Raw genomic sequence first — 18,827 nt, 5'->3', positions numbered from 1 at the left:
AGGGCTGTGAGAGACATGTGTTGTTGTGCTGTGACTTGTAAACTAGTCTAAGGGAAAAACCAAAGCATTATGCAAGCCAAGTACCTCCTCTTTCAAAAAAAAAAAAAAAATTTTTAAATTAAAAAAATAAAAAAATAAATTAAAAAAAAATAGAATGCCTAGAATCACTCAGGAAGTGCATCGTTCATGGAGATCTTCTCTAAATAAAATAAAATATGATGATGACTATGATAGTAATAAAAATTATGATAATAATAATAATACCAATAATAATGATGATGGAGTTTTGTATACAACCCCCACCTTCACTCCAAGCAGCTACAAAAATGTGAAAGGATGCAGAGGAAGGATGGGGCTGGAGATAGTGGAGCGACCCAGGAGAAGAACAGTCAGAGCCCATCAGTAGCAGAGCTGCACAGACATTTATTGAACACAAACAACAACAAACACAGCCAGCTCACAGAGCTTCCTGAGCTGTCCTCTAAAGGTTTTGCTCATGGGGATTGTCAAAAGAGTGCTTTCAAAGGCCCCTGGGGGTGTGAATCCTGGACAGCTGAGTTTGTCCCACTTCCAGTTGCTCGTTAGTTAAAAAAAAATAACTATTTGTGTGTATGAGTGTGTGATTTCCTTCACATTGAAAAATGGCTTGTCTGGACCCTGCCATGTTGCACAGAGAGAAGCCTGTGGGTGAACCCATGCGTGCAAGTCGGCTTGGCTTCCCAAATAACACCAGGGGAGGGGGGGAGATGAAAATTACACCTTACCCTGAGGGCAGGGATGCCAGGTGGCAAAGGGGAGCCAGGACAAGCTAAGCAAACAAAGAAGGACCACCAAAGGAAGAAGGGTGAGAAAAGTAAGTTACTCTGAAGCACGCAAAGCTCTGGGTGGCCTCACGCATCCAAAGGCTACAGCAAGTACCGCCAACATCAACTCAAAACATGCAAGTAGCTATGCTAGACTGACATTAGAGACCCCACCAACTTCTGAAGTCTCGCCAGCAGAAAGAAAACAACCCCCTCTCCCGGTCCCCCAAAAAGCAGATGAAGTAATAACACCGTATGCTGAAAACAAGGACCATAACCAAAGAGTTAGGGAGCAGCCTCGGGAGCACAGTAGGGAGATCATAAAGAAATGTTCCAATGTGTGCATATGCATGTGTATTTACGTATAGATATATATATATAGTCGTTAGTAAAGAAAAGAGTATCTGTGGAGGCAAAGGGAAGACGGTAAAAGTACAGGCAGTACAGGCTGGGTGGAGTGCCGGTGGCTGGAGAGGGTCGGGTGGTGCGGAGTGGAGGATGGTGGGTGGAAATTAGAGTGCGCCCATTCCAGTGACCTCAGACGTCAGCCTAGAATAGACAGGGGCAGAGAGAGGGGTAGGGGGGAGACAAAAACAAGCACTTAATAACCGGAGCAGAAAGGAAAATGAAGACCCTGAGGGGCAACGCTCCTCCGCTTGCCTACGCCCCGCTCAGACTGGGGGGCAGAGCATCCCCAGGGGGCTTCACGGGTCTTGGAGTCCTCATGGAGGGCACAGGGTGGGGCTGGAGGACAAAGCCAGCTCAATAGCTGCACACTTTCCCCTCTCCTTGCTGCTGCCAGGTATTTTCCATCCCTGGCAATGTATCGTGGCAAAGGTGTCTCACACCAGGGGTGCTGGCAGGAGACATCATAGCGCATGGCTTCACTTCAACAAGCATCCCTCATAAGGAGGAAAAACAGCTGTCCCAGCATCCCAACTTCTATTCCAAAATAATGGGAGAGGCTGAGCTGTGCCCCATCCTGCCTCCCCATCTGGTCATCTCCACCACAGCACAAGCTGCAGCTCAGCCAGCCCTTCCCAGCAATGAAGAATGGCTTGTTTTTCTTTTCTTTCTCTCTCTCTTGTCTCAGGAGGTGGAGAGGACCAGCAAGAACCTGGCCCTATCCCTCTCCCAAGCAGCTGGAGAGGTGCCATGGGTGCAGGCAGAGGGGCAGAGGGTCAGGGCAGGATGGTGGAGGTCTGGTGCAGGTCAGGGCTGGGGTGGGTTGGGTTCAAGGAGAAGAAAGCATGTACAGACCTTGACGGTGCTCCCAGCCCACGCACCCCAACAAATGCCAAGAGTTGCCGCCAACATCTCCTGCATGCAGGACCCTGCTACTCGGGCAGGTGGACCACACACCTCCTGGCACGGTGGCAGTGGACCCAGAACCAACTCTGCCAGCGGCAGAGGGCATGGCGAGGCCAACCAAAGGCCCTGCCTCCCCTTAAGCTCCCCATCTACGAGTCCACAGGCGCAGACAAACCGGTCTGGACAAGCTCACCACAGGCACGGAGCTGGTTCCCAACCCCTCTCCAGCTACACCTCCCCTGCACGCTCTCTCGCCGGCCCTCGCCGGCCCACACCAGCACAGGCAGCATTGCTCCCGGGTCAGAGGCAGCCTCAGAAGCCCTCGATCCCTGCAAAGTCCTGCTGCATCAAGCTGTGTTAGCATGAAAAGGAAGAAATCAGGCTGTTCCTATGTCTTGCGTTTATTGGACCGATTATTCTCAGTGGCTGGAAGGAAGCCTTTGGGAGGCCTGGAAGAATGCAGAAGAGGCTCTGAGGTGGCAATAAGCGACGCTGCGATCCCAGAGAGCAGGTCCTAAGTGATGCCTCCCCACCACCAGGCTCAGCTCTGTCCCCGGCCCCATCCCCTGCCTCACCCACAGGGAAAGACAACGGCGGATTTATCACCCCTGCTCCCTCCCTCCCCCCGGCCCTGAGCAAATTCCTTGAGCAAGCGTGGCAGGCGGGCCAACAACCGGCACGACCCACGGCCACCCAGCAGCGAAGCAGTTGCCAGTCCCCAGCCAAAGTTGCCGGCTGAGGGGAAGAGGTCCCACTGGTGATGTCTCGTCCCTGCTCGCGAGGTCTCCGGAAGCCACCATCCATCCAGGCCAGCCTGAGGTAGCCCCTCATGGCCCCCGGTGCTGGGAGCCAGTGCTGCTCCCACCACGTCGGCAGGAGAGGTCCAGCCATGGTGGCGGGGGGCGGCGGCAGAGCTCGGCGGGGGGGTTCTCACCTGGCGTTGATGAGGTACTGCGCAAGGCTGATGTTTGCAGGGGTTCCCGTGATGGTAATTTGGCGCTCTGATGACCCTTCCGTGGCATTGGCGATTTTGATCTGCGCTCCCGACATCTGCCGAATTTCATTGATTTTGGTCCCTTGGCGTCCGATTATGCAGCCTATTAGCTAGAAAAAAAGCACGGAGGGAACGTCTGAGAAGTGGCAGCTTGAGCAGTCACCTGTGAGACCCGAGCACAATGGCACAATGCCAGCCAGAAGCCTTCCTCCCTCTGCCCTGGGACATGAGTGACCTTAATGGTCATGACTATAGGAGAGGGAAAGCACCTGCACCTGAGCACAGTCCTCACAGGACACATCATTCCCTCCTCCTTGGGGGGCAAATTTCAATTATCTGCACATGATGCAGGGCATCTCTGAGGGCTTCAGGAAGGGAAAGGCATTCTAGTGGGTTAGTTTCAGTAGTAACTGTCATGGTCTAACCATGGATCCATGTTTTACAAAGGTCTAAGGATGGGAATAGGCCATGTTTCAGACTATGCTCCACACCTATCCCCTTTCTGGTCACAGCAAACCTGAAGGTAGTGATATGGGATGTGTTTCCACAGGAAAACAAGCCCACTGCCTTCCCTGGGGACAGCCCAAGCCCAAGTGTCCCCTCATCAGCTTGTGTAGCCACACACCATTGACAGCTTCCACATTGCTCACTCCATCTCAACCTTCTTCTACCCTGCTGGGCCATCCTCGCTGAAGCCAGAGTCTGCTGCCTCTGTTACCACCTTCAGCTCTTTCAACTCAACGTGGTGTGCACACTGGTGACAGGAGAGCACTATGTGGTGCCAGCAGAAGAGGAGAATTCTACTTCAAAAGGTGTCTTTCAGTCTCTTGTGAAAAAACTTAGAGCCGGTTTGAGGCTTGTATTTCCTCAGTGGTCCTCAATGGCTTAAATTTCCTCTGTGGTCTTCAACTTTGCTCTAGGTCATTTCCGCATGGTTCTCTCCAGCACTTCCACAAGCTGGCAATGCATATGAAGATGTCCAACTTTTCCAACACAGACACAAGGGGTTTTCAAATGCTTTACTAAGCTATCAGCATCTGAGCTCCTTTCCAGGGTCATACTTGGGAATTCTATATGTGGAACATTCATCTTGGCAGCTGCTGGACTTATCTCGCTGTCTGTAGAACCAGAGACCACTGCTATTCCAAATGTTCACTGGTCCTCTTGTCAGATTATAGGGCTGCCTTAGTGGTTTGTCCCATACAGGCCTCAGTGTACATCCAACTGTTGTACTGGAAGGGTATCAACCATCTCGGAGGATGCATCATGTTTGGCCCAACAGCTCTCCATCTTGGTCTTCATGGTACAGAAATAACTCAGGGAGGCTTCAGCAAATTACCATCCTTTGCTGAGAACCTGAGACCTGAGGAACCAAACCTCTTTGGAGAAATGTTCAGGAACATCCAAGCATCTCTACACCTCACCCAAGTTTCTCCAGATAGTCAGAGGGATGACAAGATGGATTTCATCATCAGCTTTTCTTCAACTCTCCTTCCTCTGCAGTGCAACCACAAGCTGATCTACACCACTGAAACACGACTGTAGACCCTTTGCTTTAAGAAACCCAAACCTGTCCTTTGCTTCCCAGGAAGGTAGCATTGGGAATTTAAGGGCCTTCAGAGCAACAGGAGGCAGAGCCAAGGGCATTTTTCAGGGGCAGAAATTTGCAGATGATGACATTTAACACTGCAGGTCAGAGGAGAGCCAAGCTTTTAGTGACAGAATGCTCTGAGTGCTCTCAGGTCCCATAGCAGGTCCCTCAGCACGTTAAAGAGGAGGAAATCTCCCTTTCCAAAAGGTTGCTTGATATTCCTCATTGCTGCCAGGGCCACAGTCCCCCTTGTTTGACAGATATGGCTGTTGCAACCTCAGGAGCACTTGCTGAGCTCCCTGCAGCTTTCTGGAGGAGGTACAATGCATGGACAGAAGCAGACCCAGGATCAGCCCCGCTGTCATCTCCTACAGATTCCTCCACAAATCCCTCCCATGGTGGAGCACCTCTGAGGGTTTCAGCCAGCACACGCTCAGAAGCTGTTTCACTGCCCCATTTCTGGGGTGGAAGGAGGCCTCACAAGTGTCCCAGAGGAGCCAAGATGCCCAGCAGAGGTGCTCAGCAGCTGCAGCCAGGCTTCCCTGGAGCTGCCATGTGTTGGTGAACAGCAGGAAGAAGTGGCAACAGCTGCCAGACCCAATCCAGAAACTCCTGATGAGGAGGGGCTGAAGGTGCTTGTAGGTGATGGAGATGGGGGCAGAGACCGGAAGTCATCCTGATGGTTTCTCTGATCCTGATTTGAACACCTGCTGGTTATCAACCCATGTAAACCAGTGGGCCAGTCCACAAGCCAGTGATACCTTGCATCCAGGTGCCAGCTCCGTTGGGGGTCTCCATCCCACCTCCTCCAACCCGAACATCACCCAGCACCCTCTTTGCACCACTCAATATGACTCCAGCCTCCTCCCAGCAAATATCCCAGTCCAATATCCACGTTAGCACAGTGCCTCCATCTACGAGACCCAAAAGCTGACTGCCACCAGGATGAAGTTGAGACGCACCATCCTTCAAAAGCTCGTGAGGCACTTTGTGGCCTTCTTAGAAGCACTCTTTACTTACCTCTCCAACTCCCCAGCAGTTACACTCAAGCCAGTACTAGATCAAGCAATCATGGTTTAATCAGGGCTGGCTCAGGAGCTCTCTCTCCTTCCCAGTGCTGTCAGTGGGCATGTTTCATGAGCACTGAGTTCACTACAGTTGGACTCGATGACCTTAGAGGTCTTTTCCAGCCCTAATGATTCTATGATTCACTTGGAAAGGGAAAGGGAACAGTGAGAAGGATTGTATCTAGGAAAGCTACCAAGGGGTTAAAGTCCAGTGGGTGCTTTATGCTGCCCATGGCATGGGTGAAGGGGCATCTCTAAACCTATTTAACAAAGTCTGTAGCTTATATATAAATATGTTCACAGACATACATATATATATATGTATAGACACACACACGTGCCAAGGAATCACACGAATTTACTTACATCATTGGGAATGGTGAGTTCATGAGTACTGGCCGGGGGACTGGCATCCAAACCTGGGCATATGCAAGGGAAAAAGGTTAGAGGTGGCAGAGGCAGCACGGTGGAGCTCCGCTGCTTTCCTGCAACACTCAGCACTGCAAAGGCTCCATCCTGCTCCAGGGCTGGGAGGGGAAGGGGATCACACACCAGGGGATCTGGTACAAGGAGGAGGAAGATGGTTGCTACCTGACCCTGCTGATGCTGGGTGTCACCTTCCCCTGCATCCCCTGAGCTGGCCTGGCCTGCACTGCCCCAGGAATGCCTCGCTTCCCATCCTTCATCCTTCCACTAGGAATGGCTTTAGAGGAGGGTGCTTTATGGTGCAAGGCTGCAGCATCACCAGCAAGAGGTGGGAAAAGCATCATCCCTCAAAGCCTTCCTCCAGGCAGCAGCAGACAGCCTGGGGAACACAGGCCCAGAATCAGAGAGCCTATCTGCAGGAGGGCTGCTCACACACCCCTCCAGCCTGGTACCACAGGTACCCCAGCACCCTAAAATTGGTTTCCCCAGGAGACCCAGTGACACAGGGAGTATGCAAAGTACTTTGCGACTTAAAGCCACAGACACCTGCACAGTGAACCTCAGCCAGACTGGTAAGACATGCTGGACCCAGGACCCATGGTCCCTCATGCTCTCAAAGGGAAAGCAAGGCAAACAGGACAGAGATTTTGTCCATACACCTTCCTGCAAAATAATAAACCTCTTTCACAAAGGCAGTCTGAGAGAGTTGGGGTTGTTCAGCCTGGAGAAAAGTAGGCTCTGGGAAAACCTTAGAGCACTTTCCTGTACTTGAAGGGGCTACAGGAAAGCTGGGGAGGGACTTTTTACAAGGGCAAGGAGGGATAGGACAAGGGGGAATGGTTTCAAGCTGGAAGAGGGGAGATTCAGATAAGTTATTAAGAAATTCTTTGCTGTGAGGGTGGTGAGACACTGGTCCAGGTGGACCAGAGAAGCTCTGATTGCCCTGTCCCTAAAAGTGCTGAAGGCCAGGCTGCATGGGTCTTGGAGCAACCTGGTCTGGTAGAAGGCGTCCCTGGCCATGTCAGGAGGTTGGAACTGGAGGATCTTTAAGGCCCCTTACAACCCAAACCAGTCTGTGACTGTGATTTAGAACCTGCTTCTCTACAAAGCTACATGGCAAGGAATGAAGGCAGCAATGTGCTTCCCCCTGGCTTCTCCTGAACCAGGGAGTGCACTTTTCTCCATGGTGGGAAAGTCTGTAGCCAGCAGGGCCCCCTGTGTGGGCAGCTCCAGAGGTAAGAGGGCAGCATGCTGCAACACTCCTAGGCCAGGAGAAAGCCTGCCTCTCCGGCAGGTATCTGTATGAAATCACCTCAGTGCTGAACCAGGGATGTCCTGTGTCAGATCTGCAAGAGAGAAGCAGTCTGGTGGCTAACAAGAATTTTCAGCAACTGAAAAAAAAGCCCTTATCCATATCATATAAATGAGGGATGAAGGCTTTTAAGAGTGGACGAGCAGATGAGAGACTGCAAGGTCTATATTCGAGGGAAGAGGGGAGTAGGGAGGTGCATGGTAAATAAGCACAAGAAGACTAAGTCCTGGGCTGCTACAACACAGGACAGCAGCAGCACCCAGTTCCTCACATCACAGTGGAACTGCCTCAGCTGTGCTGAGCAGCTATTGCAAGGAGTATCCAAGATTGCCTCGTATGCATCTCCATGGAGGTCCTTTGCCTGCAGGAGAGTAGCTCCTGTCCAGTTTTGCTGCCAACAGCTGCATGGGTCTTAAAACCCAGCAGGTCTGAACCAGTGTTTGTCCAGATACCAGCACTGCCATAGCAAAATTTCTAAACTACTGAAATGAAACTTCAAGTGCAATATCCCATTTCAACATCACTCCTAGAAAGAAAAATATCCAGGTATCCTGATTCACTCCTGCATGATTCCTTCATGATGTTGCACCTCCCTTACAGATGCCTGGGTACACCACATGGTGCAGGAGGTTTCTTTACCACATTAGTAGTGCACAGAGGAGTGGGGAACTCATGGGATGGGGATGCAAATCATCTACTCAGCACCCCTCTGCCCTCCTTAACCCCTGCTGGGGGCACGAATGCCTCACAAAAGAGCCTCAGACCAGGTTTTGTGTGATGGGCAATGCTTAAGGCTGACCTTAAGGCATGATGCTAAGAGACATTTCACCAGCCCTAGACCATCTTTCACACTGGGCCTCCTCACAGTCCAGGTCAGGGCCGAATGCACCTAACACAAAGAGATGTCCCTCAGGGTGCAGGTGTCCTTGTCCCTGGGCCACGTGTTACAAGGCTCAGCTCAACAGCAGCCTGGGTATGGCAGAAAATGTCTTCTGAAGAATCAGAGCACCAGGGATGGGCTCAAAGCAGTGCTGAGGCACCCAGGGGTCTTTGGAAATGCAAGCTAGGCTCCTCAGACTCATATCTATTGTGAGATGTCACTGGGATTGCTGAAAGCCCTCGGGGCACGTTCAAGGAACAGCCATGTCCTCCTTCATTGCCTGGAAACACATTCTTTTGGCAGACCAGTTCCTCCCTTCTCTGATATGCACATGCAGTCCCTAGAGCTGGGACTTGGGGGGAGAGTGGGGGTCAGGGGAGGATTAGTGCCTGGGGTGATTGCAAAGGACAAAGCAGGGCATGCAGAAAAAAAGGGCCGTGTGGGTTGGGATGATTAAGTCTGTATTTTCTATAGTCTTGTTGGGTCTATTTATTTGGGCTGCATTTGCTTTCATGTTTAGGCTACATCCCCAGGTTTTTGATACACACACATTATCGTACCCTGACTGGCCACGGGGCATTTGCCCTGGGTGTGCCAGAGAAGGTTGGGCCTCACATTGCCTGTGAGATGCCAGGGTAACTGCTCTGAGCAGTGGTAGGTTATAAAAGACAAGCACATTTGGCATGTATGGATGAACGTGTAGGACATTTGACATCAAAATTTCTCCAAGATTAAGGCTGTGCTTTGGCTCCTCAGGGCCCTGCCCCCGCTAAAAATGCAGCACACCCCGTATGGCTTAGAGATGGCTAAAACTGCATGTCATTTCTGTCCCCACAGGCATTCTTCTAGTGTTTCTGAGCAAAGTTTATGCAAAATTAAATGAAAGAATAAGGGTGATGACTCTGATGTCTGGCAGTTACACTCATACATCAGAAAACTGGGCAACAAACTCCAGGCCCTTTTCTTTTGACATACTGTACAAAGGTGAAGGGCAGGCATGGTGCTGCCCACTCTCTCCTTGCCTGCCAAGAAAACCTGCTGCCTTCTCCACAAATACCGTGGTTTATCTCAGAGCACAATGATGGCACAGACCTATTTAAGACACATATTTCAGCAGAAAGCTGCTTATTTCCCTGTAGCTTTGTGTTTTACCTGATGATTGGCCCATCAGATTTTGAGCTTCTTCGGAGGAATGTAAGGGCAGCTTTTCTCCTGAAGAGCAAAGAAGAAACAGATTTAATGCTTTTGCCTTCAAGGAGATAAGCAATGTCACTTCATCTAGGAAGCTCAAAATATGATGAACATACTGTCAGAAAAGGCATTTCCAACTGGCACTTTGACCACCACCGAGTAAACAAAGGTACTTTAAGTATCTCCATTCCCTGTGCACTATCTGCTTTCCCAGGTCACCATGAAAATGCCAGCACCGGGGATGAGGCCACTGAGCCACGCCATGCCTGGCTGTCATCCCACCAGCGTGGCTCTTTCCCATTGCTCTCCCCAGAGCCAGGATGCTGTCTTGCCTGGCTCCACACAGACACCAGAGCAGCATCCCCACCTGGTGCTGAGCCGTTCTCCCCAGGGACAGTGGAGATGCAGACCCCATCAGGGTCTGCATCAGCATGTGGCAGGGGATGCCACCTCCTCTGGTTGGGAGACTTTCTGCTGGGAAAGCCAGCAAAGCTGGGAGCAAGCTCATGGTGGCTCCCCTGCAGGAGTCCAGGCAGACATGGTTAATGGCTGAGAGCTCGCTCATGAGGACTGTAACCCCCAAATATCCATCCTGCCTCCCTGTTAACCTCTCCCCCACGGACCTTGCAACTTCAGCTTTACTTGCCCTGCTCGCTTCTGTTAAATAGCATGAGTTTAGAAAGACAGAGAAACTCTACAGGTAAGAAGAGAAGGATATCTAGAAAGGGTGTGTGGGTACGTACCAGGGAAAGCGGGGGTGGTCTGTCCAAGGGGAGTAAAGGGGGTTTGCTGCATAGCCAACTGGTGGAGCTTGGTCAACTGCTGAGGGGTAGGAGGGACATTAGAGCTAAGAAGGTTATTGTCATAGAATACAACAAGTCACACCAAAAATCAAGAGCAAAATTATAACAGAAGGAAAAAAACAAAAAGAAAACCAAACCAAACCGGGAAGCCATGGTGAGTCATGGCAAAAACATTAGCAGAAGGACTTGGCCTGGGTAAAAATGCAATAAAGCCCAAATCTTTTGCAGAAGTGCTTGATCAGGGTCTGAACTACAATACCAGCAAGAAGCCCATTCTTAATTTCTGCCCTTTGTCAAATGATTCAGCTCCTCACCGTGATCCAGCAGCTGCTGCTTATGGCACTTCCAGCCACTGCCTTTGCCTCCAGGCCTTCACAACTTGCCATCAAAAGCTGCTGCTTGCTTCAGCGTGGCTTTAGAGCAGAGGAGCCATCTCAAAGGCACTGCCAGGCTGGTGGCCATCACTTGCCAGAAGCCAGAAAGCCCCTCTTTGTGCTGCTGGAGCCACATCAGGATCACTTGTCCCAGCAGCAAATGCTCTCATGCTGCACCTCTGATGGGAAATGCCTCTGGGAAATGGACAAACTGCTGCTTTTGTCAGCTCACAATAAGCACAAGCCCCTTGGCAGCGAGGGGCAAGATGGGCTTCAGCCATGGCCAGTAGGTATTTCAGATCCTTGTATCCCTTGTTGTGCCAGGTAGGTTTTCATGCCCCGTCAGGAAGAGGTTGCATAGAGAGGAGCTTGGTTGGAATACATTTTGTGCTCTGTTTCGCTGCTCCAAATTGAAAAAAAACCAAAAACAGAAAAAACCCAAACAAAACAAACAAGCAAACAAAACCACTAAACAAACAAAACAAGGAAAAAAAAACCAAACAAAAGAAATAAACAAACAGGACTGAATTCTATTTTACAGGTGCTCAGAGGGTTGCCAGGATTTTATCATCCCCCAAACCACTCCTTGCACTTGTCCCCTCCCTTGCAAGGGAGAGGCCAGAGTTACGATTTCCACATTTTTTGAGGGGAAAAACACTCAAAAACCTCCTTGCTCCTGCAGCATGGCGGGGGAGGGAGCACGGGGAGGTCTGGCCAGCAGCAGTGAGGTGGAAGAGCTGGAAAGAGCAGATCAGGGAAGCTGAGAACACCAGGGGTGAGATTGGAGGGAGGCAGTGGGGAGGGGAAACACATCTCACCATCCCAAAAGAAGATGCACATCTCTCCCTGTGCAGCATAGAAAATCATCCAAAGATGGGCTGTGACACATCCCTTCCCAAATACAGTCAGGTCTGGGTAGGAGTGGGCAATGCCACTGCTCCTGTGGGTAACAGGGACATCAGCATCTCCTGCTTTTTAATTTAGCAGTTTCCCTGTTTTCAAACAAACTAAAGCCAATTGAGCCCTGTTTGTGGAGCTCAGCTGGCAGGACTCCAGATGAAACCTCCTCATGAAACACTTTGCCAGCACTGATGAGGAGCACCAGGTGTGCAGAGCACATCAGGCTCTAACCCTGCCTTGGGGCAGGGGTCTGCCTTCACCCAGTGGTGGATACACCTAAATCCTTTCTCATACTGATCTAGAATACATTTAAGACACAGTTTGGGTAGTAATATTTAGCATAATAAATGGCATACGAATGCCACAATAATGGCAGTGAAAAAAAACTGCAGGAAGCGAGGCAAAAACCTGAGACCATTTCTTCAAACTCTGGTTTCCTTCACAGACCTGAGGGGAGTTCCCCCAATAGTAGTCATAGGAGAGACAGAAAAGGACAGCAGCACTGGGACTAACTCTACTCCCTCTCTGCTCTGCTCTGGTGAGAGCCCCACACAGCACTGTGTCCAGTTCTGGGGTCCCCAACACAGCAAGGGCAACCAGCTCTTGGAGTGAGTTCAGAGGACACCATGGAAATGCTCATGACAAGGACTGGAGAACCTTTGCTATGGAGACAGGCTGAGAGACTTAGGGTTGTTCAGCCTGGAGAAAAGCAGGCTCTGTGGAAACCTTAGAGCACATTCCAGCACCTGAAGGGGATACAGGAAAGCTGGGGAGAGACTTTCAACAAGGGCATGGAGTGATAGCATGAGAGAAAGAAGTTTCAAGCTGAAAGAGGGGAGATTTAGGTGAGACATTAAGAAGAAATTCTTTGCTGTGAATGTGGTGACACAGTGGCCCAGGCTGCACAGAGAAGTTGTGTCTGCCCCTTTGCTTGAGGTGTTGAGGTTAGGTTGGATGAATCTTAGAGCAACCTGGTCTAGTGGGAGGTGTCTGTGCCTATGCTAGGAAGGCTGGAACTGGATGATCTTTAAGGTCCCTTCCAAGCCAAACCATTCTATGATTCTATGATAACACACAGCCATGCCAAGCATTACTAGGTACCCACAGCAACTTCCAGTTCCATCTCTTTAGCTGCCTACCTTGTGTATGCCCAGAAGCAATGCCCTAGATTGGGAGATTTCCTGCTCTTGACATTTATTTCACACCCAAATGCCCCTGTCTCGAGTCGCCACAGCCATCCTTTTATCTTCCACTGCAAATTTTGTGAAGGCAGATAGCTACAGATCACATCCCAAATGCCTTACAAGCAACCTGGGCAATGCCCTTCATTAGCCAAAACTCTCACTGTCTGAGTGGATTTTTCCCAGGGGAGAAGATCAAGGCAGGACCTCACACTTTACCTTTGGCATTTGAAATTCCATCCACTCTGCAGCCACGGGTCTGCAAAAGGCATCTGCTAAACACAGACACATGTGCCAGTGCCCTAAAATCACATTTAGTAATGGTTTCCACACTGAGCAGTGTTTAAAATGACCAATCCTGTGAGAGAGCTACAGGAGGAAGGACATGGTGTGTGGCCCATCCTTACAAACAACTTTTTCCAGATTGGAGTGTGATAACAAGAAGACTGTAAGCTGTCACCACTGCTTGCAAAGGAAAACCAGGACAAGGATTATATTGATCCACGGTCACTAAATATTCAGGTGTACTTATTTGTATTCCTCTTGGGGAGCAAAAGCAAAGTGAACACAATTGAGAATATTTGTGAGCAACCATCCATCACAGCCAGCTATACAAAGTATGTGCATATTGGTGTCACACAAAAAACCAAACCTGGCCTCCACTCAGCTGTGTGAAATCAATGCTCCGAATATCAAAACCCAGCCTAGAATTCCTAAGGATGCATTCATGGAACCAAACAGCCTTGCCATCTTCTCCATCACGCAAAAAAAAAAAAAAATCAAATGATTTAACACCCAATGCACACATATCAACAACACATCAGAGAATAATCCTTTACAATAAACTCATTTTCTCTTTCTTTTGGCACTTCTAAATGCAGACATGCCAGCACTTGGTCCCTACACATCCACCTCAAAACACGTGCTGTGGCACAGGAGTCTGGTAAAGGCAGAAAGATCTGAGAATGAGGAAAACCTAACAGAGCACCTGTCTCTGCACTAAAAAATGCAAGATGAGACCGAGACGGTGCCCGTGATGTCCCCAACCCTTGGTCAACAGAGCCCAAACACAGTGGGAAGGCTGTCAAACCCCGGGTGACAGCTTGGATTTCACATGAAGCTCCAGAGGTGAGGCACAGAGCCCTCAGTGGGGTGAGCCCCAGCAGTGCGAGAGGTTGGAAAAGGACAACTGGCCACCAATAACTGGCCACCAGACACTGCTTCACCTCTGGAACAACTGCACACTGACCAGGAGGTGGGCACTCCTTCAGCAGTGTGAACAGACCCCTGGGGAGCAGCAGGTGTCCTCAAAGGGCTTGGATTTTTGCAAGGAAACAGTATATATTTAGGGGAATTCAAGTGTATGAGTCACACGATTCATAACGTGAAAATTTAACGATGAGACAAAGGCAATTCAATCAACCATGAGATGTTTTCTAAAAGAATTGTTAAAAAACATCAAACTACAGTCTTTAAAAGTGATGTTCAAGACTGTGAATGCGAAATGAGCCGGTACATAAAATATTTGATTGAGTTGCCTTTGAGTCACCATTAATTTTTCATTTCTCACGTTTGATTGAGTTGCCTTTGTCTCATTATTAAGGAGACCCCAAAAAAGGAACACCCCCCTGCCCAGGTTTCAATAAGAAACTCTGCATCACTGGAGCTCTGGCTTCTCCCCACCCCACCAAGGTGCTCAGCACCTAAATAAGCCCTTGGCTTACCAGTACTTTAAGGATAAGTGGGGAAACAGAGGGTAAAATATCATTTTTGTTCCCTTTCTTTCCATGTTTTGATCATTTGGAGGCACAAAATGCATAGATCGTGGTTTGTCTTCAAACAAAGGGATAGCACAGAACAATGCAAACAATTTAGCATCAGGCCAAGTCCTCAGATTAATAAAGTTTAGAGCTAACAGGTAAAAAGGCTGTTCAAGGTATTACAGATACTACACATGGCCAGTTATTTTGAAAATATGCTATTAATATTATTGTCTAATATTAATATTATGTGAATTAGCAGTAGCATGCAGGTGACATTAAGGGTATAATAAAAATAAGAGTAAAACTCACATCCGGGTGTGGAATGGCGTATTGTCCCTGAATTGTATAGGCCTGCAAAAGGAAAAAAAAAACAGAATTTATTAGGGCTGGCAGGAGGTTCAGCAAAGTCCCGTCCCTCACTGCACGGATTCCTGTCCCCAGGCTTTTCTCCTTCCTGCCTGACATGTAGATGCTCTTTTAAAAAATGCAGGGGCTAAAGAGGAGCTCAGCCTCCCCCGGCTCTGCTCAGGACCCCCGAAATGACCCCGTGCATGGAGCTGAGCATTACACCCCCAGCACACCTCTCCCCTTGCTCTGCTGCCAGTGAAACAGGGGTGCAGTATCTTGGAATTTTCCTTAGCCAACTAGATTTTGAGGTTGGAGGGGATGAGGGAAGCCTACTCCATGCAGTGGGTAGTTGCCCCACGCACCATCCCCTGGATAGCCCAGGGGAAGAGACCCCTCGTGCTGCCTAAAATTTGCTAGGGCAGAGTCCTGGGGTAGCAGGGAGAATACCCCTCCAACTGCAGCACACTGAGCTACCTGACTTGACAGGCTTGGGCTCCCTTTGGCTCTTCCAAAAGAATCAGCTCTTTAAAGGTACCAGAATTGCATGGAGTGGGAAGGCTGTACAAAAGCTTCTGATGAAGGCAAGTGCATGGTGGTGTCACCACTGCCCTTCGGACCTAGATGTGATGCTAGAAAACCAGGCAGCACAGTGAGTTTCTCTGTATTTTCAGCTCTCAATACGCTTCATGTCTTCCCAGTACTTCCAGTGCTTTGATGGGGGGAGGAAAGGCATTGCCATACAGAAAGCCTGAGGTCTCCCCAAGCCCAGAGAAGGCGTGGGGATGGGCAATGCCTTTCATCTGACAAATCCATGCAAATGTCTGTTAGGCAAACCCTTTTCATGTTTTTTTCCATAATTTGTAGCAACCCTTTCAGTTTTCCAAATAACCAAAAAATAAGCACCACGGTGGGTACAGAGCCAGACAGCAGAGAGCCCAATATTTTGGACATGACCCTCTATCAAAAAGTACCACACATTGACACATTATTCAGATGATTCTGAAATAAATGGCAAAAGAGATGGAGAACACTTTAAAAAGGGAGAGTAAAGATAGCCAAATTAAAACAAAACCAACACTCTGAGCCTCCTGCATATTTGCCATATTGCTTGCAAACAGCCAATGGCTTTGTGTGAGGAAAAGCCCCAAAATCCTGGAGAAGGAGCAAGGCAAAGCCCTGGGGACCGCTTGCCCATGGGGACATGGCAGGGGCTGCTCTAAAGAGTTCACTCTTTCCTGGTTGTTTAATTTCTCAGGTTTTTTTATTAGAAAAAGCCAATTAAAGGCTGGAAGGTGTCTTGGACAGATGCAACCCAACACTGACCTGCCTTTGTGACCCCTCTTGGCTTTCCTTCTCTACTGACATTGCTCATCCATTTGGCAGCTGCTACCATGTCCCTCAGCCTGCTGACCTCCTGCTGATCCAGACCTCCCCAAAGCACCTCACAGCACCACCAACTCTCACCTGCTGCCCTCTGCCCCCCCCCCCTTATCCCCTGCCACCCCTCAGGGGTTGCTGGGAAGAGCTTTCAGAGACGGCCGCTTCTTCCCATGGCATCACTTCTGTGCAAGACACCAACAGTTCGCCAGCAGGACAAACGTGACCTCCATCTTACTCTCCCTTTTGAGAAGATAAGTTCACCAGGCAGCTAGAGTTGAAGCTCTTTTCCAGGACTGCTGCTCAGACTCTCCCTCTAATGCTGTCAATGACTGAGAAATGTGATTTCAGCACACTGCCTGAAACAGCCTGTGCTTTCAGCTCTGCTCCTGGCCTTAGTTTGCCCTTTTGCTATTTATTACACCTACAATAACTTGTCTGGTGCTGCTCTGCATGGCATTAGCTGTAGTTCATGACACTAGCTCTACCCAGCTGCTGGAGCTCCTCTCCTGCTAGATACCAATGCACCCCAACATAACGGCATCTAAAGGCAGGTTCCCTGTCACCCAGTGAGGTGAGCAGATGAGGTGTGAAAAACCTGTGTTCAAGTTCCCTCTATAAAAAACTGAGACAGAGCTGAGACCTGACTTTGTTGCAGAGGTTATGGCAGTTTTGCGGGGGAGAGTAATACCCCAAACCAGCTGAGCACTAGTGTTTGGGATGCTGCCTTGGAAGGTGGCTCAGCATGGTACTGGGATGAGCCCTTTGAGTTAGGCTAACAGTTGGATTTGATGATCTTAAAGATCTTTTCAAACACAATGATTCTGTGATTCTACTTTGGATCAATTACAGCTATTCAACATTTAATTGGCCTAGAGATGCCAGAAATTAAAAACACTCACAGCCACCATGAGCACACGGTCACAGCCCCTTATTCAGTGGGCTGTCTTCACTCTATCCTTCACCCTGCTAACTTGGCAGATTCTGAATTTGGTTCTTAAAGAAGCAAACTCCAGCTTTTTCTTGGCACACAAGTGCCCAGCAGAGCTAACACCCTCTGGGCCTGGCCCTTCCTCTTCTCCAGCAGCCATCTCAAGAGCTGAGCTGTCTGCCCCGCTGGGGCTTGCAAACTGCCAGCGGTTCTGCAAAGAGCTTTCAAGCCCAGCTGCCCACCCTGGTGTGTGATGGATGGGATGACACCATGCAAGTCAGAAGGCAAGAAACCTGAGTGCACTAACGGGCAGCGGCTGGTGCTGCAGTAAAAGGCTGAGGTTGGCAGTGGAGGCTGCAAGCGGGTCGGCTCTTACCTGACCACCTGCAAAAATGACAGGGGTGGAGGCGGGCTTTGGGCGGTAGGGAATGGTGGCACCTTTTGGTGGGGACTAGGAAAAGGGACAAGGAGAGGGAGAGAGAACATTAGAACAGCTTTCCTGAAACGGCGGCAAAAAAAGAGTGTTAGAAAGCACCCGACGGAGCACGGGCCCCGGGGCCGCCACCAGCAACACCCAAACCAGGCAAACCGCGGTTCCAGACAGGAGGACATGGGGAAAATCGGTGTTTAATGGACAACAAAGACAACCTGGGGTCCAGGAAATCCCCTGCCAAGGCACAGGACCCTAAAATGCTTCCCAGATGTCCGCAGCCTCCCTTGACTTCACTCTGCTCTCCATAACCTGCATTGCCTGATCTAGACTTGAATCTGATTTTAGAATGTGCTCTCCTCCAACACCCCAAGGAGACCCTCAAGACGGTGAGGGCAACCCACAGATCAGACTTTTTATCCTTGCCTGCCTGAAGCCTCCTCATGCATCAGCTTTCTTTGCAGCCTGAGAGCTCTTAAACTCCATCCCACTCTGGAGTCGTGCCAGCCCTGCTGAGCAGCCAGAGCTGTGCCATAGCATCCTGAGCACAGGCATCAGGAGTGAGCAGCCCTTCTGCACCACCCAGAACCATGCTCCAGATCTTTGAGCCTTCTCCTCTTCCTCACCGCCAGAACAGGGTCACCTTCAGTACATGGTTTGGTCCATCACCACAGCCATAGTGGATGCTGCAAGGTCTTGTCATTGTGGTCAAGGCCTCCCATGTGCTGGTGGGACAAGTGGCAGAGATCACCTCGGTCAGGGTGCTGAGCTCTGGAGGAGTCAGAGGCTGGAAACCCTTCTCAGATGGTAACACCAGCATTCCCAGAGGTTCTTCTAGAGCTGTATGGTGGTAGCAGTCCATTGGAGCAGCCCAACAGATGCCAGAAGCCAGGGCACCAACCTGTGTGCTCTCTCAGCCCTCCTTCTGCATCAGCAGGATCCAGGGCTGTCCAGGCTATCTTTCTGCTCCCTGCTGTGGCCTGACTAGAACCTGGGTAGGTCCAAGCAGAAGCTGTAGTGATGCACAAGATGTAGTGATGCATCCCCCTGTGCACAAGACCTTCTCATCCAAGTTATCTCTTTTTTCTCTTGAACATAACTAACTGGCCATAGAAGAGATTTCAGAGGTTTCTAGGGATCAGCTA

The 18,827-nt window shown here is 49.9% G+C and overlaps 1 protein-coding gene across 28 annotated transcripts in view; it reads right to left on the bottom strand.

Annotated features, from left to right (window-relative positions):
• PCBP3 (poly(rC) binding protein 3) overlaps positions 1 to 18,827 on the bottom strand; it is a 60,189-nt gene that overhangs the window by 6,772 nt on the left and 34,590 nt on the right. For 10 of the 28 annotated variants that reach the window (XM_071746974.1, XM_071746979.1, XM_071746980.1 and 7 more), the window contains 6 exons: positions 17,560 to 17,703; positions 14,906 to 14,947; positions 10,319 to 10,397; positions 9,537 to 9,596; positions 6,133 to 6,185; positions 3,049 to 3,218 (listed from right to left, as the gene is read on the bottom strand). In XM_071746974.1, coding sequence (XP_071603075.1) covers positions 3,049 to 3,218; positions 6,133 to 6,185; positions 9,537 to 9,596; positions 10,319 to 10,397; positions 14,906 to 14,947; positions 17,560 to 17,703 — 548 coding nt within the window. Of the gene's footprint in view, positions 1 to 403; positions 1,353 to 3,048; positions 3,219 to 6,132; positions 6,186 to 9,536; positions 9,597 to 10,318; positions 10,398 to 14,905; positions 14,948 to 17,559; positions 17,704 to 18,827 lie in introns of those variants that run through there. The other 18 variants (XM_071746969.1, XM_071746970.1, XM_071746985.1 and 15 more) reach the window with 18 other exon arrangements.

The sequence above is a fragment of the Heliangelus exortis genome, chromosome 6 (genome assembly GCF_036169615.1).
Source record: "Heliangelus exortis chromosome 6, bHelExo1.hap1, whole genome shotgun sequence".
NCBI classification, from domain to species: domain Eukaryota; kingdom Metazoa; phylum Chordata; class Aves; order Apodiformes; family Trochilidae; genus Heliangelus; species Heliangelus exortis.
The sequence above is the reverse complement of the archived record's forward strand: the minus strand, read 5'-3'. Positions and strand labels throughout refer to the sequence as shown.